Source organism: Ranitomeya variabilis, chromosome 1 (assembly GCF_051348905.1).
Source record: "Ranitomeya variabilis isolate aRanVar5 chromosome 1, aRanVar5.hap1, whole genome shotgun sequence".
Lineage (NCBI taxonomy): Eukaryota > Metazoa > Chordata > Amphibia > Anura > Dendrobatidae > Ranitomeya > Ranitomeya variabilis.
In genome coordinates, this window is record NC_135232.1 from 1,023,393,879 (window position 1) to 1,023,420,277 (window position 26,399).

General features: G+C 46.1%; 1 protein-coding gene across 1 annotated transcript; it reads left to right on the plus strand.

Annotated features, from left to right (window-relative positions):
- Positions 1–974: 974 nt before the first annotated feature.
- Positions 975–13,730, plus strand: ING2 (inhibitor of growth family member 2). The gene is made up of 2 exons (XM_077279565.1): positions 975–1,337; positions 11,595–13,730. Exons 1-2 carry the CDS (start codon positions 1,169–1,171, stop codon positions 12,260–12,262), a joined length of 837 nt encoding a protein of 278 aa, XP_077135680.1. The 5' UTR covers positions 975–1,168; the 3' UTR covers positions 12,263–13,730.
- The last annotated feature ends 12,669 nt before the right edge of the window (positions 13,731–26,399 follow it).

Below are 26,399 nucleotides of genomic sequence, written 5' to 3' on the forward strand. Positions count from 1 at the left end.
CATAAGACCACCACCGCCCAGCACATAAGGAGACCACCACACAGCACGAGACCACCACACAGCACATAAGACCACCACCGCCCAGCACATAAGGAGACCACCACACAGCACATAAGGAGACCACCACACAGCACATAAGGAGACCACCACCGTACAGCACATAAGGAGACCACCACCGTACAGCACATAAGGAGACCACCACCGCACAGCACATAAGGAGACCACCACCGCACAGCACATAAGGAGACCACCACCGCACAGCACATAAGGAGACCACCACCGCACAGCACATAAGGAGACCACCACCGCATGGCACATAAGGAGACCACCGTACAGCACATAAGACCACCACCGCACAGCACATAAGGAGACCACCACCGTACAGCACATAAGGAGACCACCACCACACAGCACATAAGGAGACCACCACCGCACAGCACATAAGGAGACCACCACCGTACAGCACATAAGGAGACCACCACCGCATGGCACATAAGGAGACCACCACCGCACAGCACATAAGGAGACCACCACCGCACAGCAGACTGTAGCCGATACCGAGGTGACTGTAGTCCTAACACGCAGTACATGCAGGTCATGTGATCCAAATCATGTGACACGACTGACGCGTTGAGAACCGTTTCCTATTCGCACTTCAGTAGGAGGGAATAGGACAAGAGACAACAACATTGTTTCCTCAGAAGTGACGAGCTGCAGAAATGCTGCCGGTCACCGTGAGTGTATGAGGCGCTCGGCAGACGGAACACGGCACAGGAGCGGAACACGGCACAGCGCTCACAGAACATTACTGGGATGATTGTCATAAGCAGAAGAGTTAAACCCATGGGCGTGACCTAACCACAGTCTGACTCCGCCCATAGAGCCGACACGTCCCCCGTGCGGCCACGCAGCCAATCAGCAACAAGTAAAGGAAATGCGGGAAAATCTAAACACAAGAAAAGCAAGAAAAAAATGGGCGTCCTGCCTTATAAGGGAAGGAACGCGCATGCGCAGAACGTCACCTCGGACCGCCGGGTTCCAAATTGGAATGCGGCCCCAGAGATAGAGCGGAGGAGACAGAGGCAGGAGCCGCCGCGGCCGCACAACTCCGCCCCGACTGTTCGCACCAGTCAGCGGCCGAATCCGCCGCATGCTCTGAGCTCGGGAGATGTTAGGGCAGCAGCAGCCGTTCTACTGCTCGCACGGCGGGAGCGGCGGGGCGGAGGAGAGTCAGCTGGTCACCTACGTGGAGGACTATCTGGAGTGCATCGAGTCTCTGCCCCTGGAGATCCAGCGGACCGTCACCGTGCTGCGGGAGATCGACACCAAGTACCGAGGTGAGGAGCCCGCCCACACGTGGCCGGGGGAGCCCGCGGAGATGGGGGAGCCCGCGGAGATGGCGCAGCCGGTGCACGCCCGCCGCCGCCTCCTCCCGCACTGTGTGCACGGCGCTCACTGCAGCCATATTGGAAGCCGAAAGTGATGTGGTGACCGCACGAGGTGTCCGCACACTACAAGTGCCAGCGTGCAGCCTGCGGATACTCGCTCTGCCTGTGGCGACTCTGGGACTTGTAGTTCTCTAATGACCGGAGTTGAGCCTGTCAGTTGTATGTACCTGACGTGGGGCGCATAGGAGAGCTGAGGCGCTTTATTGTACAGGCAGCAGCTGTGGCGGTGTGTTACCCCATGTGTTAGTGTGTCAGCTCGTGTGCACAGTGTAATCCCCGTGTACTGACAGTGAGCGTCACTTCCGGGGGCAGCCTCTTATGGGAACGCAAGTGAACAGGCCACGCCCACTGTGGGTGGAGCTGCCTCTGTGTATGCGTCCGTAGTGAGGGAGGCGAGGTCCCGGCAACTGCGGGCGGTGACATCAATACGGTTCTGTTTAGTGAGGGCACGCCTACTGTGGGCGGGGCCTGTTATTGGCAACCCCGCCTACTGAGGGTGGTCCACATACCTGTGTAATCACGTCATGGGGTCATATTTCAGGGCTGCCGGCAGAGGGCGCCCTGGAGACCGCAGCATCTGTAGGGGGAGGGGGCTGCGCCTGCGCACAGCAGCTGCTCTGTGGCCTCCTGCTCCCTCCTTATAGACCAGCTAGTAAACATGGCAACTAATAAATGGTGAACTCTGCTGTAAAGGGAGCCTGTCACCACAGTTACCTATCTAACCTATTATTGTGGCCATACAGACTGCTGGGGACAGAAATCATCTTCTATCACTCTATATAAGGGACCTCTTCCAGGCTCCGGGGCGGATGGTGTCTGGAGATAACTCTGCCCCCAGAGATAATCTTCCATGTAGGGGGGATTACCAGTGTGATGTGCCATGGCCGCTCTCCTGACATCTGCAGGTTCCTCTCAGCTTCCCGCTCACAGGCAGACAGGGCTGTAATATTACAGTACAGCAGAGCTGTTCTGTGGCTCCTTGTCTCTGGGGGCAGAGTTCTCTCCAGGCACCCTCCGCCCCGGAGCCTGGAAGAGGTCCCTTATATAAAGTGATAATAGAGGATTTCTCATCGACACCATGGCTGATATAAGACGTAATAAAGGTATCATTCTCCTGAGCAGTCTATAATCTGGGCATGCAGGTTAATGGGTCACTTGTGACAGATTCCCTTTTAAGAACACAAGGTTCTTGTGTTTTTTTGTTTTTTTTTTGATCAAAGAGCACAAAAGCCATCAAAACATGTAAAGGTGTGTAGCTATGGGCTTTGTGGCCTTAAAGGGAACCTGTCAGCAGGATTGTGAACAGTATCCTACAGACACTGTCAGGTCGGCGCTGTAAGGCTATGTGCATGTGGCAGTTCCGCAACTGTGCCGCGGGTAAAACGCATGCGGAATTGGCATGCGGTTTCCCGCTAAATGCTAGCGTTTTACGAGCGATCTGTAGCATCACTTGGAAAACTGATTGGCAGGTTGGTCACACTTGCCAAACATAGTGTTTGACAAGTGTGACCAACTTTTTACTATTGATGCTGCCTAAGCAGCATCAATAGTAAATAAAAAATCGCGATATTCTCACCTTCCAGCAGTCTTCCCGCTCCTCGCAATGCTCCCGTTCCCAATAATGCATTGCGACAATGACCCCCAGATGACGTGAGGCTGCAACGTCATTACAGGTCAATGCCGCAAGGCATTACTGGGACCGCAGCATCGCGAGGAGCGGGAAGGCTGCTGGAAGGTGAGAATATCACGATTTTTTTATTTAACCCCTTCACCCCCAAGGGTGGTTTGCACGTTAATGACCGGGCCAATTTTTACAATTCTGACCACTGTCCCTTTATGAGGCTATAACTCTGGAACGCTTTGACGGATCTTGGCGATTCTGACATTGTTTTCTCGTGACATATTGTACTTCATGTTAGTGGTAAAATTTATTCGATATAACTTGCATTTATTTGTGAAAAAAACGAATATTTGGCGAAAATTTTGAAAATTTCGCAATTTTCCAACTTTGAATTTTTATGCCCTTAAATCACAGACATATGTCACGCAAAATACTTAATAAGTAACATTTCCCACATGTCTACTTTACATCAGTACAATTTTGGAACCAAAATTTTTTTTTGTGACGGAGTTATAAGGGTTAAAAGTTGACCAGCAATTTCTCATTTTTACAACACCATTTTTTTTTAGGGACCACATCTCATTTGAAGTCATTTTGAGGGGTCTATATGATAGAAAATACTCAAGTGTGACACCATTCTAAAAACTGCACCCCTCAAGGTGCTCAAAACCACATTCAAGAAGTTTATTAACCCTTCAGGTGTTTCACAGGAATTTTTTGAATGTTTAAATAAAAATGAGCATTTAACTTTTTTTCACACCCAATTTATTTCAGCTCCAATTTGTTTTATTTTACCAAGGGTAACAGGAGAAAATGGACCCCCAAAGTTGTTGTACAATTTGTCCTGAGTACGCTGATACCCCATATGTGAGGGTAAACCACTGTTTGGGCGTATGGCAGAGCTCGGAAGGAAAGGAGCGCCATTTGACTTTTCAATGCAAAATTGACTGGAATTGAGATGGGACGCCATGTTGCGTTTGGAGAGCCCCTGATGTGCCTAAACACTGAAACCCCCTACAAGTGACACCATTTTGGAAAGTAGACCCCCTAAGGAACTTATCTTGATGTGTGGTGAGCACTTTGACCCACCAAGTGCTTCACAGAAGTTTATAATGCAGAGCCGTAAAAATAAAAAATCATATTTTTTCACAAAAATGATCTTTTCGCCCCCAATTTTTTATTTTCCCAAGGGTAAGAGAAGAAATTGGACCCCAAAAAATGTTGTGCAATTTGTCCTGAGTACGCTGATACCCCATATGTGGGTGTAAACCATTGTTTGGGCGCATGGCAGAGCTTGGAAGGGAAGGAGCGCCATTTGACTTTTCAATGCAAAATTGACTGGAATTGAGATGGGACGCCATGTTGCGTTTGGAGAGCCCCTGATGTGCCTAAACATTGAAACTCCCTACAAGTGACACCATTTTGGAAAGTAGACCCCCTAAGGAACTTATCTAGATGTGTGGTGAGCACTTTGACCCACCAAGTGCTTCACAGAAGTTTATAATGCAGAGCCGTAAAAATAAAAAATCATATTTTTTCACAAAAATGATCTTTTTGCCCCCAATTTTTTATTTTCCCAAGGGTAAGAGAAGAAATTGGACCCCAAAAAATGTTGTGCAATTTGTCCTGAGTACGATGATACCCCATATGTGGGTGTAAACCATTGTTTGGGCGCATGGCAGAGCTTGGAAGGGAAGGAGCGCCATTTGACTTTTCAATGCAAAATTGACTGGAATTGAGATGGGACGCCATGTTGCGTTTGGAGAGCCCCTGATGTGCCTAAACATTGAAACTCCCTACAAGTGACAACATTTTGGAAAGTAGACCCCCTAAGGAACTTATCTAGATGTGTGGTGAGCACTTTGACCCACCAAGTGCTTCACAGAAGTTTATAATGCAGAGCCGTAAAAATAAAAAATCATATTTTTTCACAAAAATGATCTTTTTGCCCCCAATTTTTTATTTTCCCAAGGGTAAGAGAAGAAATTGGACCCCAAAAAATGTTGTGCAATTTGTCCTGAGTACGATGATACCCCATATGTGGGTGTAAACCATTGTTTGGGCGCATGGCAGAGCTTGGAAGGGAAGGAGCGCCATTTGACTTTTCAATGCAAAATTGACTGGAATTGAGATGGGACGCCATGTTGCGTTTGGAGAGCCCCTGATGTGCCTAAACATTGAAACTCCCTACAAGTGACACCATTTTGGAAAGTAGACCCCCTAAGGAACTTATCTAGATGTGTGGTGAGCACTTTGACCCACCAAGTGCTTCACAGAAGTTTATGATGCAGAGCCGTAAAAATAAAAAATCATATTTTTTCACAAAAATGATCTTTTTGCCCCCAATTTTTTATTTTCCCAAGGGTAAAAGAAGAAATTGGACCCCAAAAAATGTTGTGCAATTTGTCCTGAGTACGATGATACCCCATATGTGGGTGTAAACCATTGTTTGGGCGCATGGCAGAGCTTGGAAGGGAAGGAGCGCCATTTGACTTTTCAATGCAAAATTGACTAGAATTGAGATGGGACGCCATGTTGCGTTTGGAGAGCCCCTGATGTGCCTAAACATTGAAACTCCCTACAAGTGACACTATTTTGGAAAGTAGACCCCCTAAGGAACTTATCTAGATGTGTTTTGAGAGCTTTGAACCCCCAAGTGTTTCACTACAGATTATAACGCAGAGCCGTGAAAATAATTTTTATTTTTTTTCTCAAAAATGATTTTTTAGCACCCAGCTTTGTATTTTTACAAGGGTAACAGAATAAATTGGACCCCAAAATTTGTTTTCCAATTTGTCCTGAGTACGCTGATACCCCATATGTGGGGGGGAACCACTGTTTGGGCGCATGACAGAGCTCGGAAGGGAAGGAGCGCCATTTGGAATGCAGACTTAAATGGATTGGTCAGCAGCCGCCACGTTGCATTTGCAGAGCCCCTAATGTGCCCAAACAGTACAAACCCCCCACAAGTGACCCCATATTGGAAACTAGACCTCCCAAGGAAGTTATCTAGATGTGTTTTGAGAACTTTGAACCCCCAAGTGTTTCACTAAAGTTTATAGCGCAAAGCCGTGAAAATAAAAATTCTTTTTTTTTTTTCACAAAAATGATTTTTTAGCCCCCAGTTTTGTATTTTCACAAGGGTAACAGGATAAATTAGACCCCAAAAGTTGTTGTCCAATTTGTCCTGAGTACGCTGATACCCCATATGTGGGGGGGAACCTCTGTTTGGGTGCATGACAGAGCTCGGAAGGGAAGGAGCGCCATTTGGAATGCAGCCTTAAATGGATTGGTCTGCAGGCGTCACGTTGCATTTGCAGAGCCCCTGATGTACCCAAACAGTACAAACCCCCCACAAGTGACCCCATATTGGAAACTAGACCTCCCAAGGAACTTATCTAGATGTGTTGTGAGAACTTTGAACCCCCAAGTGTTTCACTACAGTTTATAACGCAGAGCCGTGAAAATAAAACATCTTTTTTTTCCCACAAAAATGATTTTTAGCCCCCCAAATTTTTATTTTCCTAAGGATAACAAGAGAACTTGGACCCCAGAAGTTGTTGTTCAATTTGTCCCGAGTACGCTGATAACACATATGTTGGGGTAAACCCCTTTTTGGGCGCACGGGAGAGCTCGGAAGGGAACGAGCACTGTTTTACTTTTTCAACGCAGAATTGGCTGGAATTGAGATTGGACGCCATGTCGCGCTTGGAGAGCCCCTGATGTGCCTGGACAGTGGAAACTCCCCAATTCTACCTGAAACCCTAACCCAAACACACCCCTAACCCTAATCCCAACGGTAACCCTAACCACACCCCTAGCCCTAACACACCCATAATTCTAATCCCAACCCTAATCCAAACGTAAATGTAATCCAAACCCTAACCCTAACTTTAGCCCCAACCCTAACTTTAGCCCCAACCCTAACTTTACCTCCAACCCTAGCCCTAACCCTAACCCTACCCCTAACCCTAACCCTAAACGTGACTGAAATACGTGGCACTGAAATACGTGGCACTGAAATACGTGGCACTGAAATACGTGGCACTGAAATACGTGGCACTGAAATACGTGATACGTGGCACTTAAATACGTGGCACTGAAACACGTGGCACTGAAATACGTGATACGTGGCACTGAAATACGTGGCACTGAAATACGTGGCACTGAAATACGTGGCACTGAAATATGTGATACGTGGCACTGAAATACGTGGCACTGAAATACGTGGCACTGAAATACGTGGCACTGAAATACGTGATACGTGGCACTGAAATACGTGGCACTGAAATACGTGGCACTGAAATACGTGGCACTGAAATACGTGGCACTGAAATACGTGATACGTGGCACTTAAATACGTGGCACTGAAACACGTGGCACTGAAATACGTGATACGTGGCACTGAAATACGTGGCACTGAAATACGTGGCACTGAAATACGTGGCACTGAAATATGTGATACGTGGCACTGAAATACGTGGCACTGAAATACGTGGCACTGAAATACGTGGCACTGAAATACGTGGCACTGAAATACGTGGCACTGAAATACGTGGCACTGAAATACGTGGCACTGAAATACGTGGCACTGAAATACGTGGCACTGAAATACGTGATACGTGGCACTGAAATACGTGGCACTGAAATACGTGGCACTGAAATACGTGGCACTGAAATACGTGGCACTGAAATACGTGGCACTGAAATACGTGGCACTGAAATACGTGGCACTGAAATACGTGGCACTGAAATACGTGCAACTGAAATACGTGGTACTAAAATATGTGGCACTGAAATACGTGATACGTGGCACTGAAATACGTGGCACTGAAACACGTGGCACTGAAATACGTGGCACTGAAATACGTGGCACTGAAATACGTGGCACTGAAATACGTGGCACTATGACTGTCAGAAAATGTTCATTAAACGGTTAGGGGTGAGGTTAGGGGTAGAGTTAGGGTTAGGGTTTGGATCTCTTTATCACCTTGATGGTGGTGGGTGGCTTTTCAGTGTGTTTTCTGTTTTTTTTTCGAAAAAATGCATGCGTTTTTAACGCAAACAAACGCATGTGCTTAAAAACGCAAGAAAATACTGCAGGTTGTATTTCTGAAAATGAATGCATGCAGAAAAAAAACGCATGCGTTTGAAAACGCGACCAAACGCGTACAAAAAAACCGCATGCGTTTTCAATGTTAAATATAGGGAAAAAACGCATGCGTTTTTTTGTGCAAAAAACGCTGCAGACAAAAACGCAAGTGTGAAACCAGCGACGCTTTTTATAGCAAAAAAGTTTTTGCGTCTCCACATTTTGAGACCTATAATTTTTCCACATTTTGCTCCACAGAGTCATGTGAGGTCTTGTTTTTTGCGGGACGAGTTGACGTTTTTATTGGTAACATTTTCGGACACGTGACCGTTTTTGATCGCTTTTTATTCCGATTTTTGTGAGGCAGAATGACCAAAAACCAGCTATTCATGAATTTCTTTTGGGGGAGGCGTTTATACCGTTCCGCGTTTGGTAAAATTGATAAAGCAGTTTTATTCTTCGGGTCAGTACGATTACAGCGATATCTCATTTATATCATTTTTTTATGTTTTGGCGCTTTTATACGATAAAAACTAAAATATAGAAAAAATAATTATTTTGGTATCGCTTTATTCTCAGGACTATAACTTTTTTATTTTTTTGCTGATGATGCTGTATGGCGGCTTGTTTTTTGCGGGACAAGATGACGTTTTCAGCGGTACCATGGATATTTATATCAGTCTTTTTGATCGCGTGTTATTCCACTTTTTGTTCGGCGGTATGGTAATAAAGCGTTGTTTTTTGCCTCGTTTTTTTTTTTTTTTTTCTTACGGTGTTTACTGAAGGGGTTAACTAGTGGGGCAGTTTTATAGGTTGGGTCGTTACGGACGCGGCAATACTAAATATGTGTACTTTTATTGTTTTGTTTTTTTTATTTAGATAAAGAAATGTATTTATGGGAATAATATATATTTTTTTTTTATTATTTATTTAGGAATTTTTTTTTTTTTTTTTTTACACATGTGGAAAAATTTTTTTTTTACTTTTTTACTTTGTCCCAGGGGGGGACATCACAGATCATTGATCTGGCAGTGTGCACAGCACTCTGCCAGATCGACGATCTGCTGTGCAGGGCTGCAGGCTTACCAAGTGTCTGCTCTGAGCAGACACTCGGTAAGCCACCTCCTTCCCTGCAGGACCCGGATGCCGCGGCCATCTTGGATCCGGGACCTGCAGCCAGGAAGGAGGTAGGAGACCCTCGCAGCAACGCGATCGCATCGCGTTGCTCCGGGGGTCTCAGGGAAGCACGCAGGGAGCCCCCTCCCTGCGCGATGCTTCCCTATACCGCCGGTACACTGCGATCATGTTTGATCGCGGTGTGCCGGGGGTTAATGTGCCGGGGGCGGTCCGTGACCGCTCCTGGCACATAGTGCCGGATGTCAGCTGCGATATGCAGCTGACACCCGGCCGCGATCGGCCGCGCTCCCCCCGTGAGCGCCGCTGATCGGTGATGACGTACTATCCCGTCGGCGGTCATACGGGCCCACCCCACCTCGACGGGATAGTACGTCAAATGTCGGGAAGGGGTTAATCTTTTTTTTTTTTTTACAGGTATATGGTTCCCAGGGCCTGGAGGAGAGTGTCCTCTCCTCCACCCTGGGTACCAACCACACATGACCCGCTTACTTCCCGCATGGTGGGCATAGCCACATGTGGAAAGTAAGCGGATCAATGCACTCCTAAGTGTGTGGAATCCCCGCGATTCCGCACAAAGTATGAACATGCTGCGTTTTTTTCCGGAATGCGATTCTGCCGCGGAAAAAGCGCAACATGCGCGCAAAAATTGCGGATTGCATTCTAATAATAGGATGCTTAATGTATGCATTTTTTTTTTTTCGCATTTTTATAGCGAAAAATCTTGAACGTGTGCACACAGCCTTATACTGATTAAAATGATACCTTGGTTGGTGAAATCTGTGTTGTGGTTGTTTAATCCTTTTTTTTTTTTTCTTTAAGGTTTGAGTTAGGCTAGGTTCACATTGCGTTAGGGCAATCCGTTTAGCGCTAGCGCTTGCGGATTGCGCTAACGCAATGTTTTTGTAGGGGCTGCGTTAGGGGTCGCGCTAACGTCCCCGCTCTCGCAGATCCCCGATCTGCGAGAGCGGGGAACGGACCTCGGGCGCGCCGCGGACGCTGCAAGCAGCGTCCGAGGCGCGCTACAAAAGAACGGCACATCGCTAGCGCGAGCCGAAGAAGGCACGCGCTAGTGATGCGCTACAGGCAAAATTTAGATTGCTGTCAATGGGTGCGCTAACGGACCCGTTGCACGGCGTTAATTGCGACATTTTCGCCGTGCAACGCTGTCCGTTAGCGTACACACATTAACGCAATGTGAACCTAGCCTTATTAGAGATGCTCGGGCTTCAGGTGATGCTCTGCTTACATATTCATCTGTATGGCTTCTGACAGGTCACTGACCTGCCCCCTAGTTCCATATTTTGAAGAAAAAAAAAAGACCTTCCACATGCACCTACATTGCAGCATGACCACATGTAAAATTTGCATATAATTCAGTTACTTGGTGTTATACATTTTATTTTATTTTTTTTTCACTTAAAAAAATAAAAATAAAATAAAGCCTCCTCCAAGATGGCAGCGCCTGCGCAGTAGCAACTATCAGCGATTGCCGATTAAATGCTTCTGTGTAGACCCCAGCGGCTCCTTCTTGCTAGAGAAAAAAATAAAAAACGATCTCCTCTAAGAAGGCGCTGGCAGCACAGTCCTTGAAGTGGCAATTTTTTATTTTTTTTTTAAATGAATTTATAGCACCAGTTAACTGAAATATATGCACATTTTACACGCGGATCATGCTGCAGTGTTGTTGGTAGATAGATACACACATATATACGTGTTTGTGTATATATCTCGTCAGTGAGGGATCAGTGACCTGGGGCTCACAATGTACATTTCTCTATCAGTATGTCTGGAGTGTGAGGGGAAACCCAAGCGAACACTCAGAGAACATACAGACTCCTTGCAGATGTTGTCCTTCCTGGGATATGATCCCGGGGCTGCAGTGCTAGGCACTGAGTCGCCATGTATATGTTTGTATATTGGCCTCTTAGTGTATTTGTGCACCCATGTTGATTTTAGACTAAAGGTATGCAAGACTTCTTCCCTTACAACTTTCTGTTGTAGTTGTGTGTGTGTGTGTACAGTGGAAGAATGAGGCATGAGATCCCTTTCAATCAGACATCACTTATTTGCCCATGGTGGTGATGCCCTGCTGCTGTGTACGGGGGAGATATTGGCAGCACTAGACTAGTCCTGGAGATGAAACGTCCTGAGTTGCTGACATATTGAATGCTGTGGGATAAAGGGTCATTGCTGGGACTTACAAATGCTGCAGTGTGTGTATTCGCCTTATTGGAGCAAAGGAATGGCTTGTATAATGCTGCGGTGAGCTGTAACTTCTGCTGTTTTCTCTCTACAGACGCGCTGAGGGAGGTAGATGAGGTCTACGAGAAGCATTTAAATGAGAGTGATCCCCACCAGAAGAAGCGCCTGCTGCAGCAGCTCCAGAGAGCGCTGATTGTCACCCAGGAGCTGGGCGATGATAAGATACAGTTGGTCACACAGGTGTTTGAGTTAGTTGAAAATAGGACCAAGCAGATTGATGCCCATTGCAAGGGATACTTTGACCCAGACGAAAATGAAAAATCAACAGAAAAGATAAAGGTTGACTCCACTCCGGCAGAGCGCACCACTCGGAGACCTCGCCGACAGCGCAATAGTGAGAGCAGGGACTTGTGTCATATGGTCAATGGGACAGATGACCTTGATGATCCGCCTAAAGAGAAGAAGCAGAAGTCTTCCAAGAAGAAGAAGCGAACTAAACACAAGCAGGAAAGGGATGTGTCTCCTATTCCCTTTGCCATTGATCCCAACGAGCCAACATACTGCTTGTGTAACCAAGTGTCCTACGGAGAGATGATCGGATGCGACAATGAAGAATGCGCCATAGAGTGGTTCCATTTCTCCTGTGTCGGACTCACTTACAAACCAAAGGGCAAATGGTACTGTCCTGACTGCAGAGGGGACAATGAGAAGACAATGAGCAAAAATTCTGAAAAAACAAAAAGGGACAGAAGGTCCAGATAGCGCAGGGGATTTTTTTTTTTTTTTCTCTGCTTCACTTTGCTTGTGGGATTTTTTTTTTTTTGTTTTTGTTTTTTTTTTCTTGTTTGTTTGTTTTTTAAGTAACATGGACACACTTTTACTAGTATATTAATATTAAAAGCTGTTTGGCTTGTAACTTTTTTTTTTTTTTTTCATATATATATTATTTTTTTTTCTCACTGACTGTTTTGTAGACTGCTCCCAGAAGGCTGAGATCTAGAGAAAAGTTTAATCCTGTTCTGTCACTGTTGGAGTCACCCGGAGCGTGGGCTCTAAAGAGTAGTAAGCATTGCTTGTAATTGAGAAAGCACAAATCCCGTCAGGACCGCCTCATTCGTGCTTGATTTACAGGCAAAATTAAATAAATAACTCAAGGCAAGGGATACGCAGAACCGCACGTGTACATAGATGGTTAGTATGAATTTGTACGTGCACATATACCCAAAACAATGGACATAATACCGGACAACTCGGAAGATTCATATGCAAACACAGAGAACAAAAAACCCGAACTAATGTCCATATAATAATTAAATTTATTAAGACAAAATGACACTACATAAATAAATTGGTAGGGGGGGAGAAAGAAACCAAAAAAAGTATGGCACAAAAAGGAGATACAGCAGCATGGGATACACAGTCCCAAAATATAACAGTACTATATGAATGAATAAATACATACATATCATTCAATAAAGGACTGGTAAATATTAATGTTACTCTGTTTGTAACAGCATAAAGTGCCACAAAAAATATATATGTATATATGTAGCCAAAGTGCAAGATTCGGGGACTGGCACATCCTGGAGACAGCAGCATTTCAGGTAAAAACCTGCCCTGGGCACTTTTCCTTCGCTTCGCTTCCCTTCCCTTCTATTATGATTGCTACACATGTAAAAATTTTATCATTCATGGGGAGTATTTGGAGTGATACCCGGATCAGTGCCTAATATACCAGATGGCAGTTACCTGTAATAATTAGTTACCTGTGCAGCTCACTTAATTAATTTTTGCACTTGTGCACTTTATTTTTGCACTTATCTTTGCACTTTGGCTACATATATACATACATATTTTTTGTGGCACTTTATGCTGTTACAAACAGAGTAACATTAATATTTACCAGTCCTTTATTGAATGATATGTATGTATTTATTTATTCATATAGTACTGTTATATTTTGGGACTGTGTATCCCATGCTGCTGTATCTCCTTTTTGTGCCATACTTTTTTTGGTTTCTTTCTCCCCCCCCCCCCCCCCCCCCCTACCAATTTATTTATGTAGTGTCATTTTGTCTTAATAAATTTAATTATTATATGGACATTAGTTCGGGTTTTTTGTTCTCTGTGTTTGATTTACAGGCAGTGGATTTCTATAGATGTAAATAGCAGAGAAACGATGTACATTTATACTCCTGGAAAATTGTACATAAAGATCTTTCTTATGGTTTTACCGTCCAGCAATTATTCACTTTCTGTAAATGTAACACCTTTGACTGACATGCATGTCGTCACCGAAGAGAGGAGACCTCAGTGCTGTGCAAAATTGCTGTATAGTGTGATATCACTGTAGGTGTGGAGCTTTTCTATGGAGATGCTTCCATGGTCTCATTCACACTTGCCAGCCATGTTATTAATGCTCCTTGATGCTGCTATCATGAGTTCTCACCCAGGAGTTACTCCTCGGCCTCTCCCCACTGAGTGATGGCTTCAATCAGGAGACCGCTAGTCATCTCTCCCAGGAGGGAGGCTGGGAATGAGTAACACTGTACATGGTGCAGGAGCAATAAAACACATATTTTCTTTTTTTTTCCCTACTGTCATGTGATCTACATGACTATCATCCGCGGTATGTTTATACTGCTTGCTCAGTGTGTCTTTAACACGACCACTATTTCAGAACTGTTGTCTCTATATTCCAATATTGCCATTCTGTAATCACTGTGCAAAATAATGTGCTTGAGAAAGTGTGTGGATTCAATCAATAGAAAATTATCTATTGTTTACTGGTGACTTTGGATCTTTTAGACTTTAAAAGGAATCTGTCAGCAGGTTTTTACTATCTCATCTGAGAGCAGCCCGATATAGGCAAAGAGAAGCTGAAACCAAGGATGTATCACTTGGATTACTGGGTGCAGCAGTTTTGATGCAATTAGAGCTTTTAGATTTAGCATGTGTTAATCTCCTGGTGATAAATCCTCCACAGTTAGCAAACAGCAGCACTTAGACAAGTGACACATCCCTGCATTCCGTGCTTTAGCCTCTATCCCCTGCTGTCTTTAGATTACATAGCAAAACCTGCTGACAGAGTACCTTTAACTTCCTATTGTTTCAGGAAACAACACATGTACGTAGCCATAATGTTTGGATTCCATCCATATCTTTTGTGCTAAAGCATCAAATGAGTGTGTGGGAAGGTCATTGTGACGTGAGGGGGTGCAAATGGAGCTGACATCACCTATTGTGATTGGGGGATCCTGTGTTATCAGCTGTGTATAGAGGTGTTGCCTGTCACTGTAATCCTGCCTTTCATAACTTCCTAAGAGGACAAGATGTACGAGTCTAAAAAAGCCGCAGTAGCCAGTATGAGAATTGCAAGATTACTGATTTTTATTCGGACTCCCATGACAGCACCACGAGAGAGGGGATCGGCCCCTTAGGAACAAGAAACCCACAGATACAAAAGGGCGGCACCTCTCCCACGCATCAGTTGGTTTCCTGTTCCTAATGGGACGGGATCCTGCAGAACTTGCAAAAGGATCCCAGGCCGGCCGACTCAGGTAGCGAGGGGGTCTCCTACCTCGGCCGGTGCGGAGTTCCTGGAGATGTCACGGTGGTCCTGGCAGGGCTGCACGTCGGTGGCATTCCAGCAGGGAGCGGTTGCCGGTGGTGTCCTGTCTCCAAGGCCAGCGCTGGTAAGTATGTCTCCTGGGTCTCCTCCTTCTGGGGTGGCTGGGGTCTCTGTATGCGGCGGCGCTTTGGTGGCGCCACCCGGGGTGCTGCTGGTCTGTCCGGCGTCCCACGCCGCTCTAAGCGCTGATGGGTATCCCAGAAGCCCAAAGGGAAGGAACGCGACAGAAGGAGTAGTAAGTCTGGCCACAAAAGCTCTTCCAGGCAGGGGTCTGGAGCGTCAGCCAGGAAAAATCCCCCTCATATTCCGGTACCTTTCTTTGGGCAGCTGCTGGTAAGTGATCTTCGTGAAAGTTCACCTAGTGACATGATTCCCCTCATATGTTCTGTTATAGGGGAAGAAATGTGCCAGGAAGGCGAAACACAGGGAATGTGGCATCTGCGGGGTTCCCCTACCTGATTCGTGCCCTAAAAAATTATGTGGCCCCTGTATCCAGCAGACGGTGAGGTCTCAGGAAGGGGGAGGGGTTGAGAGCATTATATCTACAGGGATTAGATTGCTTTACTTACCCCCTCAGGTAGCGGAGGAATCCCTTACTATGACCGCCAGCTTGAAAGAGATGGTCAGAATGGAGGTCAGACAATCCTTAAAGGGCCTTTCTCAAGCAGGAAGTTCTAAATATAAAGCTCCTTTATTCTCCGATTCTTCAGCAGAGGAGGATAAGGAGGAAGTTTTCTCCGGTTCAGCTGCATCGTCCTCTTCCTCGGATGAAGATACCGCTCGCTTCTGTCTACCTCTTGAGAGGGTAGATAAGTTGGTTAAAGCGGTCAGAGGAACAATGGGCATAACAGAATCAAGACCCCAACTTTCCAAGCAGGAAATTATGTTTAGTGGGTTGGAGCAGAAAAAACGTAGGGTTTTTCCGCTCAATGAAAAAATTCAAGATCTTATTAATAAGGAGTGGAAGAAGCCCGAGAAAAAAGGTTCCTTGCCACCAGCGCAGAAGCGCAGGTATCCCTTTGATGACCCAGCAGTCACCAATTGGGAAAAAGCCCCTAAATTGGATGCGGCAATAGCCAAGGTGGCAAAACGGGCCTCTCTCACCTTTGAGGATATGGGAACCCTTAAAGACCCCCTTGATAGAAAAGCGGACACCTTTCTAAAGGGTATAAAGCAAGCAAAGGAGTTCTATACGAAAATTTAAAATAAATATTTTATTACAATATTTTTAAAAGACATAACATAGTCCAAAAATTATAATACAATAGTGAATGAAAGGAGACCCTAGTACAAAAACATCCGAGTCACAGGCAAAGAAAAGTAAAACACCATGGTATCGGTATATAGATAAGCATCAGTATTGGTCCAAAAAAAGTGTGTATATATATATAGTGTGAGGTTTTTATATAGTATTGGTATCCATGTGGACATATATCTAACATAAACCAATTAAGGTAAAATTTCTTACCCATGATGAAGTGATAATTGCCTGGGACTCTGAGAACCCCCTTTCTAAAGGGTACCTGGGAGATGGCAGCCGGTTCCTTAAGGCCTGCGGTGGCTTCAACCTGTACAGCCAGATCAATGATGGTCTGGCTGGATCAGTTAGAGACTCAGTTGAAGGAAGGTGCTTCAAGGGATTCTATTCTGACTGCCTTACCGGTGATTCAAGAATCAGCCGCCTTCTTATCAGACGCTTCCGTTGACTCCGTTAAAATGGCCGCTAGGGCAGCAGGACTCTCGAATGCAGCCAGGAGAGCTCTATGGTTAAAATGTTGGCCAGGCGATATACAAACGAGATCAAAACTTTGTGCCATTCCATGTAAAGGAGAGTATTTATTCGGGCCCACCTTGGATGAACTCCTAGAGAAAGCAGGGGATAACAAAAAGAAATTCCCCAATCTGCTTGGATCCTATCGTCATCCCTTTAATAAGAAAAGGTTTGGTCGCGGAGGAAAGCGTACCTTTTCACCTATAAGAGACCGGTCTAGATGGGAGGATAGACGTAGACGAGGTACAGGATATATGTTCCGTCGTTCCTCAAAGGAGAGAAAGAAAGAGGACAAATGACTAGAAATCCCGGTGGGGGGTAGACTATTGCATTTCTGTTCAGAATGGTCAGAGATCACAAATAGTGTCTGGGTACAAGATACTATTTCTCGGGGTCTCACACTTGAGTTTTACCGTACCCCACGGGATAATTTTGTTAACTCCTTTGTGTTCTTCTCCCCTAGAACAATCTGCTCTAGAAGAAGAGGTGTGGTCTCTTTGCTCTAAAAATGTACTTATAGAGGTTCCAAAGTCTGATAGAGGGAAAGGATTTTATTCTCCCCTGTTTCTTATTCAGAAACTTGATAAGACGTATAGGACCATTATAAATCTCAGGCATCTTAATAGTTATCTGGTTAAGCATACTTTTAAGATGGAGTCCATCAGCTCGACAATAAAAATGCTATTCAAAAACCTGCTTTATGGTGGTAGTCGATTTAAAAGATGCCTATTATCATGTGCCCATTCATGAAGATTTCCAGCAGTTCTTGAGGGTAGCAGTATTAATGGGGGGAGTGGTTCATCATTTTCAGTACAGAGCTCTTCCCTTTGGTATAACATCGGCCCCTAGAGTATTCACAAAAATAGTTGCGGAGGTTATGGCTCATCTGCGGGAATCTAATATTCTTATTGTCCCATACCTTGACAATTTCCTTATAGTAGGGAACTCGGCGGAACACTGTTTGTCCCAATTAGAGCTGACTAGGGTTAAGTTGGAACGCCTGGGCTGAATAATGAATTTTGAAAAATCCCGGTTACAGCCTCAAAAAAATTCAAAAGTTCCTAGGGTTATTATTGGATTCAACTACACAACAGTGTCTCCTTCCAGAAAATAAATTAAATCAGATTCAGCATCAGGTATTAAAAGCAATTAATACACCCTCTATGACCCTTCGACAAGCTATGTCCCTGCTGGGGTCCCTCACATCCTGCATTCCAGCGGTAAGGTGGGCACAATTTCATGCTAGATCCCTTCAGAAAGATGTTTTGATTAAGGACAGGATCTTGAGGGGTGTATTGGAGGAAAAGATAACTTTGGAACCGGCGACTCTTGAATCCCTAAATTGGTGGCTGGATAGGGATAATCTGTCGGCAGGAGTTCCCTGGGTAATAGAGGTATCCCGGGTGATAACTACGGATGCTAGCTCCTCAGGTTGGGGGGCTCACATGAATGACATTGTGGTTCAGGGTCAATGGGAACCATACTCAACGTCTTCATCCAATCAGAGAGAATTATTGGCAATTGAGTTGTCAGTTAAAAAACTCCTCATGTATCTGCAGGGCCACCACGTCAGGATCCTCTCGGACAACCAGGTGGCAGTCTCCTATATAAATCATCAAGGAGGTACACGTTCCGAGACTCTGATGCAGATCACAGATCGCCTCCTCCGGATGGCAGAAGAGAATTTTCGATCTTTGACTGCTCTCCACATCACAGGGAAGGAGAATATAAAAGCGGACTTTCTCAGCCGCAATGTTCTAAGACAAGGGGAATGGTCTCTAAATGGAGACCTCTTCAAGCAGATTGTCCGCTTATGGGGTCGGCCAGTGGTGGACCTATTTGCTACGAAAGAAAACAAAAAAGTAAAAGACTTTTGTTCTCTAAATCCCAGAGAAAATCCGCTGGCAGTGGATGCATTCCTCATAAAATGGGATTTTTCTCTGGCCTACGCCTTCCCACCATTGAACCTGTTAAATCCAGTGGTGAGGAAAATCAGGGAAGATCGTGCGAGAGTCATTCTGATTGCTCCCTTCTGGCCCAGGAGAACCTGGTTTGCATGGCTCAGGACAATGTCAGTAGGCGATCCCTGGGTGCTACCAGACATCCCAAATCTACTTTCCCAAGGGCCGGTATTCCATCCACAAGTGAGGGGGCTTCATGTGACGGCTTGGAGTTTGAGCGGTCATTATTAAAAAATAAAGGCTTCTCCTCTAATTTGGTTGATACCCTTTTAAAAAGTAGAAAGCCAATAACAACGAGAATCTTGGCGATTCTGACATTGTTTTCTCGTGACATATTGTACTTCATGATAGTGGTAAAATTTCTTTGATATTACCTGCGTTTATTTGCAAAAAAAAATGGAAATTTGGCGAAAATTTTGAAAATTTTGCAATTTTCCAACTTTGAATTTTTATGCCCTTAAATCACAGAGATATGTCACACAAAATACTTAATAAGTAACATTTCCCACATGTCTACTTTACATCAGCACAATTTTGGAAACAAATTTTTTTTTTGTTAGGGAGTTATAAGGGTTAAAAGTTGACCAGCAATTTCTCATTTTTACAACAAAATTTACAAAACCATTTTTTTTAGGGACCACCTCACATTTGAAGTCACATTTAGGGGTCTATATAGCAAAAAATACCCAAAAGTGACACCATTCTAAAAACTGCACCCCTCAAGCTGATCAAAACCACATCCAAGAAGTTTATTAACCCTTCTGGTGCTTCATGAGAGCTAAAGCAATGTTGAAGGAAAAAATGAAAATTTAACTTTTTAGTCATGAAAACGATCTTTTAGCAACATTTTTTTTATTTTCCCAAAGGTAACAGGAGAAATTGGACTGCAAAAGTTGTTGTCCAATTTGTCCTGAGTACGCTGATACCCCATATGTGGGGGGGTACCACTGTTTGGGCTCATGGCAGGGCTCAGAAGGGAAGGAGCGCCATTTGACTTCTTCAAGCTAAAATTAGCTGGAATTGAGATCGGACGCCATGTCGCGTTTGGTGAGCCTCTGATGTGCCTAAACAGTGGAAACCCCCCACAAGTGACCCCATTTTGGAAACTAGACCCCCTAAGGAACTTATCTAGATGTGTGGTGAGCACTTTTATCCCCCAAGTGCTTCACAGAAGTTTATACCGCCCGTACGTGAAAATAAAAAAACCGATTTTTTTCCACAAACATGATGGTTTAGTCCCCAATTTTTAATTTTCACAAGGGTAACTGAAGAAATTGGACCACAAAAGTTGTAGTCCAATTTGTCCTGAGTACGCCATTACCCCATATGTGGGGCGGAACCACTGTTTGGGCGCATGGCAGGGCTCAGAAGGGAAGGAGCGCCATAAGACTTTTTCAAGCTAAAATTAGCTGGAATTGAGATTGGACGCCATGTCGCGTTTGGTGAGCCCCTGATGTGCCTAAACAGTGGAAACCCCCCACAAGTGACCCCATTTTGGAAACTAGACCCCCTAAGGAACTTATCTAGATGTGTGGTGAGCACTTTTATCCCCCAAGTGCTTCACAGAAGTTTATACCGCCCGTGCGTGAAAATAAAAAATCCTATTTTTTGCCCACAAAAATGATCTTTTAGTCCCCAATTTTTTAATTTCCCAAGGGTAACAGGAGAAATTGGACCACAAAAGTTGTTGTCCAATTTGCCCTGAGTACGCTGGTACCCCACATGTGGGAGAAAACTACTGTTTGGGCACACGTCAGGGCTCGGAAGGGAAGTAGTGACGTTTTGGAACGCAGGCTTTGATGGAATCTTCTGCGGCCGTCACGTTCCATTTGACGAGCCCCTGATGTGCCTAAAAAGTGGAAATCCCCCACAAGTGACCCCAATTTGGAAACTAGACCTCCTAAGGAACTTGTCTAGATGTGTGGTGAGAACTTTGAACCCCCAAGTGTTTCACTAAAGTTTATACCGCCCGTGCGGGAAAATAAAAAATCCTATTTTTTGCCCACAAAAATGATCTTTTAGTCCCCAATTTTTTAATTTCCCAAGGGTAACAGGAGAAATTGGACCACAAAAGTTGTTGTCCAATTTGCCCTGAGTACGCTGGTACCCCACATGTGGGAGAAAACTACTGTTTGGGCACACGTCAGGGCTCGGAAGGGAAGTAGTGACGTTTTGGAACGCAGGCTTTGATGGAATCTTCTGCGGCCGTCACGTTCCATTTGACGAGCCCCTGATGTGCCTAAAAAGTGGAAATCCCCCACAAGTGACCCCAATTTGGAAACTAGACCTCCTAAGGAACTTGTCTAGATGTGTGGTGAGAACTTTGAACCCCCAAGTGTTTCACTAAAGTTTATACCGCCCGTGCGGGAAAATAAAAAATCCTATTTTTTGCCCACAAAAATGATCTTTTAGTCCCCAATTTTTTAATTTCCCAAGGGTAACAGGAGAAATTGGACCACAAAAGTTGTTGTCCAATTTGCCCTGAGTACGCTGGTACCCCACATGTGGGAAAAAACTGTTTGGGCACACGTTGGGGCTCGAAAGGGAAGTACTGACGTTTTTGAATGCAGACTTTGATGGAATCGTCTGCGGGCGTCATGTTCCGTTTGCAGAGCCCCTGATGTGCCTAAACAGGAAAAAAAACCACAAGTGACAACATTTTGGAAAGTAGACCCCCAGAGAACTTACCTAGATGTGCCAACTTTGGAATTATTCTATTTCCTGTAAAGTAAATTAGTAGTGCATGGAGGTGTGGTACAATTTAAAGCAATCCTTCATACACAGGCCAGGTTTGTCGGGGCAGGTGTCGCATTGATAGATGGTGTCACTTCGAATTCCTCTTTTGTAGCACACTCGGCACCTTTTTTGCGGCTTACCTTTTTTTTCAGTTGGCGGGACCACCCCAGGAAAATGCTGGCCTGGTACGACACGTGCACCTTCAGTTCCAGAAGTACTGGAGCCCACTCCTTCCCTCGTGCCAAACATCAGGGCCTTAACCACTACCTCCTGGAAATGAAGGTACGACGTATCGGTGTTGCGTGCACATCGTGACAGCAGGAAAGCGTTGAGCATTGCCATTTGTACGATGTGCACGGACAGCTTTTTGTACCACACCCTGGCCTTTCTCAAAGCACTGTATGGTTGGAGGAGTTGATCGGAGAGATCAACGCCCCCCATGTTTTTGTTGTACCCCAGTACACAGTCCGGTTTGCAGATCTGTGCAGAGGTACCCCGTACAGTGCTGAGGGCGCTGCCATCACCGTGTATGGTGGTCAACAGAAGGACATCCCTTTTGTCCTTGTACTTGACAACCAGCAGGTGGTCGCTACATTGGGCTTTGCTCTCGCCTTTTCTGAGAATCTGCCCAAGTAGCGTCTTCGGGAGGCCTCTCTGATTTTTGCGGACAGTACCGCAAGCTGCGGTACCTCGCGCAAAGAGAGATTTGTAGAGTGGGATGCTGGAATAAAAGTTATCGGTATAGAGGTGATAACCTTTATCCAGCAGTGGGTGCACCAAATCCCACACAATTTTCCCACTCACTCCCAGGATAGAAGGACACTCAGGCGGTTCAATCCTGCTGTCCTTCCCTTCGTAGACTCTAAAGCTGTGGGTGTACCCTGAGGTACTCTCACACAGCTTGTAGAGTTTGATTCCGTACCTGGCCCTCTTGCTGGGCAGGTATTGACGGAATCTAAGCCGCCCCTTAAAATGAATTAAGGACTCATCCACGCAGATGTCCCTTTGAGGCACGTACACTTCTGCAAACTTTTTGTTGAAGTGTTCGATGACCGGCCGAACTTTGAACAGATGGTCAAAGTTGGGGTCATCACGTGCGGGACACCGTGCATTATCGTTGTAATGCAGGAACTTATGGATGGCCTCAAAGCGCGTCCGGGTCATGACCATTCGGAATACTGGAGTGTTATATAAAATATCCACACTCCAATATTGCCGAAGTTCAGGCTTCTTCAGGATCCCCATGTGGAGGACCAGGCCCCAAAACTGCATCATTTCAACTGCGTCTACAGGAGACCAGTTAGAATATGATGAACCCGAGTTTTGGTCCAAAAATTGCCGAGCATACAGATTAGTTTGCTCCACCATGAGGTTGACGAAAGCCTCAGAGAAAAAGACTTTGAAAAAGTCTAGTTCTGTGAGGCCGGTGGTGTCAAACTTGATTCCTGATTCTGCCACAAAATCAGGAATCATTGGCTCGTAATTTTCAGGTGGCGAGGTCCATATGGGGTCCGCAGTGGGGTGCGCTGGTTCGTCTTCAGCAATGGTGGGCGCTTCATCTTCATCAACGATGGGCCTAGCCTCATCTTCTGTCCTGCGGCGTCTGCGTGGCGGTTCCGCAGGGCCGGAGGAGGAAGATGAGGAGTGGGAAGAGGATGAGGAAGAATCAGAAAAATAAAGAAAAGTGGGATCCTCTCCCTCGCTATCAGTGTCGGAGGCAAGGAAAGAATATGCCTCCTCCGCTGAATAGCGCTGTTGGGACGAACGAGATGAGCGGGACATTTTTTTTGTAAGTGTGGTGCTTGGGTGCACTTTAATGGTAACTGTGTAAGTGTGGGGGGATAGTGTTTGGTGCAAACTACTCTGAAAAGAAAATGCTAAAGGAAAAAAAAAATACCTGTGAAAGAAAAGTATAAAACAGCAGGCCCTAGCTCTGATAAGTGAACCGCGTCACTTATCAAAGTTTGGCGGCTGCTGGGTGTGTGAACGGGGATGTGAAAAAAAAAAACGCAGGCACGAGAGCTCTGATAAATGAACCACGTCACTTATCAAAGTTCAGCGGCTGCTGGGTGCGTGCACAGGGATGTGAGAAAAAAAAGCACGGGTTAGACGCGGCGGGGTGAGCGCACGGAGATGTGGGGGAAAAAAAAAAAGGAAAGCACGGGTTAGATGCGGCGGGGTGAGCGCACGGAGATGTGGGGAAAAAAAAAAAGAAAAAGGAAAGCACGGGTTAGACGCGGCGGGGTGAGCGCACGGAGATGTGGGGAAAAAAAAAAAGGAAAGCACGGGTTAGATGCGGCGGGGTGAGCGCACGGAGATGTGGGGAAAAAAAAAGGAAAGCACGGGTTAGACGCGGCGGGGTGAGCGCCCGGAGATGTGATGGAAAAAAAAAGAAAAGGAAGGCAAGGGTCAGATGCGGAGGCTGGGTGAGCGCACGGGGATGTGTAAAAAAAAAAAAAAAAAGAAAACGGCAGGCACGAGAGCTTTGATAAGTGAACCGCGTCACTTATCAAAGTTCGGCGGCTGCTGGGTGTGCGCACAGGTGTGGTGAAAAAAAAAAAAAGGAAAACGGCAGGCACAAGCTCTGATAAGTGAACTGCGTCACTTATCAAAGTTTGGCGGCTGCGGGATGGGTGTACGGAATTGGGCAAAGGGGGCTGCTGAAAAAAAAGCGAGCACGAGTGTTGATCAGTGAACTGCGTCACCAATCAACGCTCGGCGGCTGCTAAAAGTGCGCACGGCGGCGACGCAAAGAGGGACGGAGGGGGTAAAAAAGAGGGGGGAGGGGGGGATGGGTGGATGGAGGGGGGGATGGGGGGGTGAAGTGAGACCGGGTAGGGGCTGTTAGCACTTACCTTTTGTAGTCTCTCTTCTTTCTTTGGTTTTCTTTCTTCTTTCTTTCGCTTTTTTTGTATCGCAGGGGATTGTGGTGTTACAGGCTTCTGTAGCACCACAAGGCCCAGCAAGACAGGATCTGGCTGTGTGACCGCTCAGCAGGAGTCCCTCAGCTAGAGTGAGGACCCCTGCAGAGCGGTCACACAGGTCACCTGCAGGTGACAAGACAGGTCACAGAGCGGTCACACCGCTGCTGTGAGCTGTCATTGGTGGGATCGAATGATAACATCGATCCCACCAATCCCTGCAGGGCTTGGTGACCATGGCAACTGCCTTGGATCTCTCCTATCCTAGGCAGGTCACTGCCAGGTCACCAGCAGGGCACGCAGCGGTCACAACGTGACCGCCGCTGTGCCCTGTGATTGGCGCGATTGTCGATCGCGCCAATCAGCACCTGCAGGCCCTGCTGGGCCTGCACTAATCACTGGCCTGTGATCGGTGCCATTGCAGCACCGATCCAGGCCGCTACACCGGGGGACAGCAGGGAGCAGGGCGTACGGTACAGAAGGGCACAGCGGCGGTATTACCGCCGCTGTGCCCTGTGATTGGCGCGATCGTCGATCGCATTGATCGCGCCAATCAGCTCCTGCAGGCCCTGCTGGGCCTGCACTAGGCTCTGGCCTACGATCGGTGCTATTGCAGCACCGATCCAGGCCAGTACAGCAGGGCACAGCGGCGGTAATACCGCCGCTGTGCCTTGCGATTGGCGCAATCGATACGATCGGCGATCGCGCCAATCCGGGGGGGTTGTGCCGGTGCCTGGCGTTGCCAGGCACCGGCCCTAGGATCGAGTACATCGGTACTCGATCCTAGCCTGCGACCTCATTGTTTCAGCCGCTCCGATTGGCTGAAACAATGAGGAACGCTGTGATTGGCTGTTCAGAATTGAATAGCCAATCACAGCGATCCAGAGGCCTGGGGGGCGTAGCCAGGCCCGGGGATGTCGGCGCCATCTTCATCCAGGTAAGATGGTACCGGCAATTTAATGCGATCACCGCGACTTAAGTCGCGATGTCGCATTAAACAGTATGACGTACTATACCGTCGGTGTGAATTAAGGCCCACCCCACCTCGACGGTATAGTACGTCAGATGGGATTAAGGGGTTAAAGTTATTGTGTTTAACTGTATGTAATGTTGTGTTTGCTTGTCATTAACTGCGGTAGTCTTCTCAGGCTCTGTAATCCAACTGATGTGTGGGAGAGGTGCCGCCCTTTTGTATCTGTGGGTTTCCTGTTCCTAAGGGGCGGATCCCCTCTCTCGCGGTGCTGTCATGGGCCTCCGAAAAATGCCGCTACCCGTAAGTAGCTTAATGCTTTCTTTTAAGAACAGTCTTATGAGAAAAGAAAAAATCATGTAACACAAAAAAGGTGATTTGAACAATAGGTCAGTTTCCGATGATGACTTCGTTTAGTTTGTTTACTCCAAAAAACTAAATTTAGGGGATTGTAGTGATGATGTTGGTCGAGCGCTGTGATAAGGCTGAAACATAAGGGAGTATTCACATTGGGTGAGTAGATGGCAGGTACAGTGCGCTCAGTCTATTATTTGAGGTTGTGTAGAATAAAACATTTGTAGTGTTTGGACCATCTATGGATACGATTCTTTAGTGGAATGACTTGCAGACCAAATATTCTTTGTTTGGGGTGTGTTTTCTCAGGAAACTACAGAGATGGGAAAGGCGCATTATCAAAGTTGTGTCCATACTCTATCGGTGTTCAACACAATTTCCCTTGGTGACATGGCAGATGTTCAGGTCTGTCCAGCATACCCTCTGATATGGACTCTACTGTTTTGGTGATTTGTTGTCTGAGGAGGATTCACCTATGTTGCGCTGGCCATGATCGCCAGATCTAACACCCCGCGACTTCTTTCTGTGGGGCTACATCCACGTCTCCATGTATCT

Excerpts from the sequence above, each read along its gene's own strand:
- ING2 (XM_077279565.1), top strand. The coding sequence starts at position 1,169 with ATGTTAGGGCAGCAGCAGCCGTTCTACTGCTCGCACGGCGGGAGCGGC. Across the intron at positions 1,338-11,594 it reads GATCGACACCAAGTACCGAG|ACGCGCTGAGGGAGGTAGAT; the intron begins GTGAGGAGCCCG and ends TTCTCTCTACAG.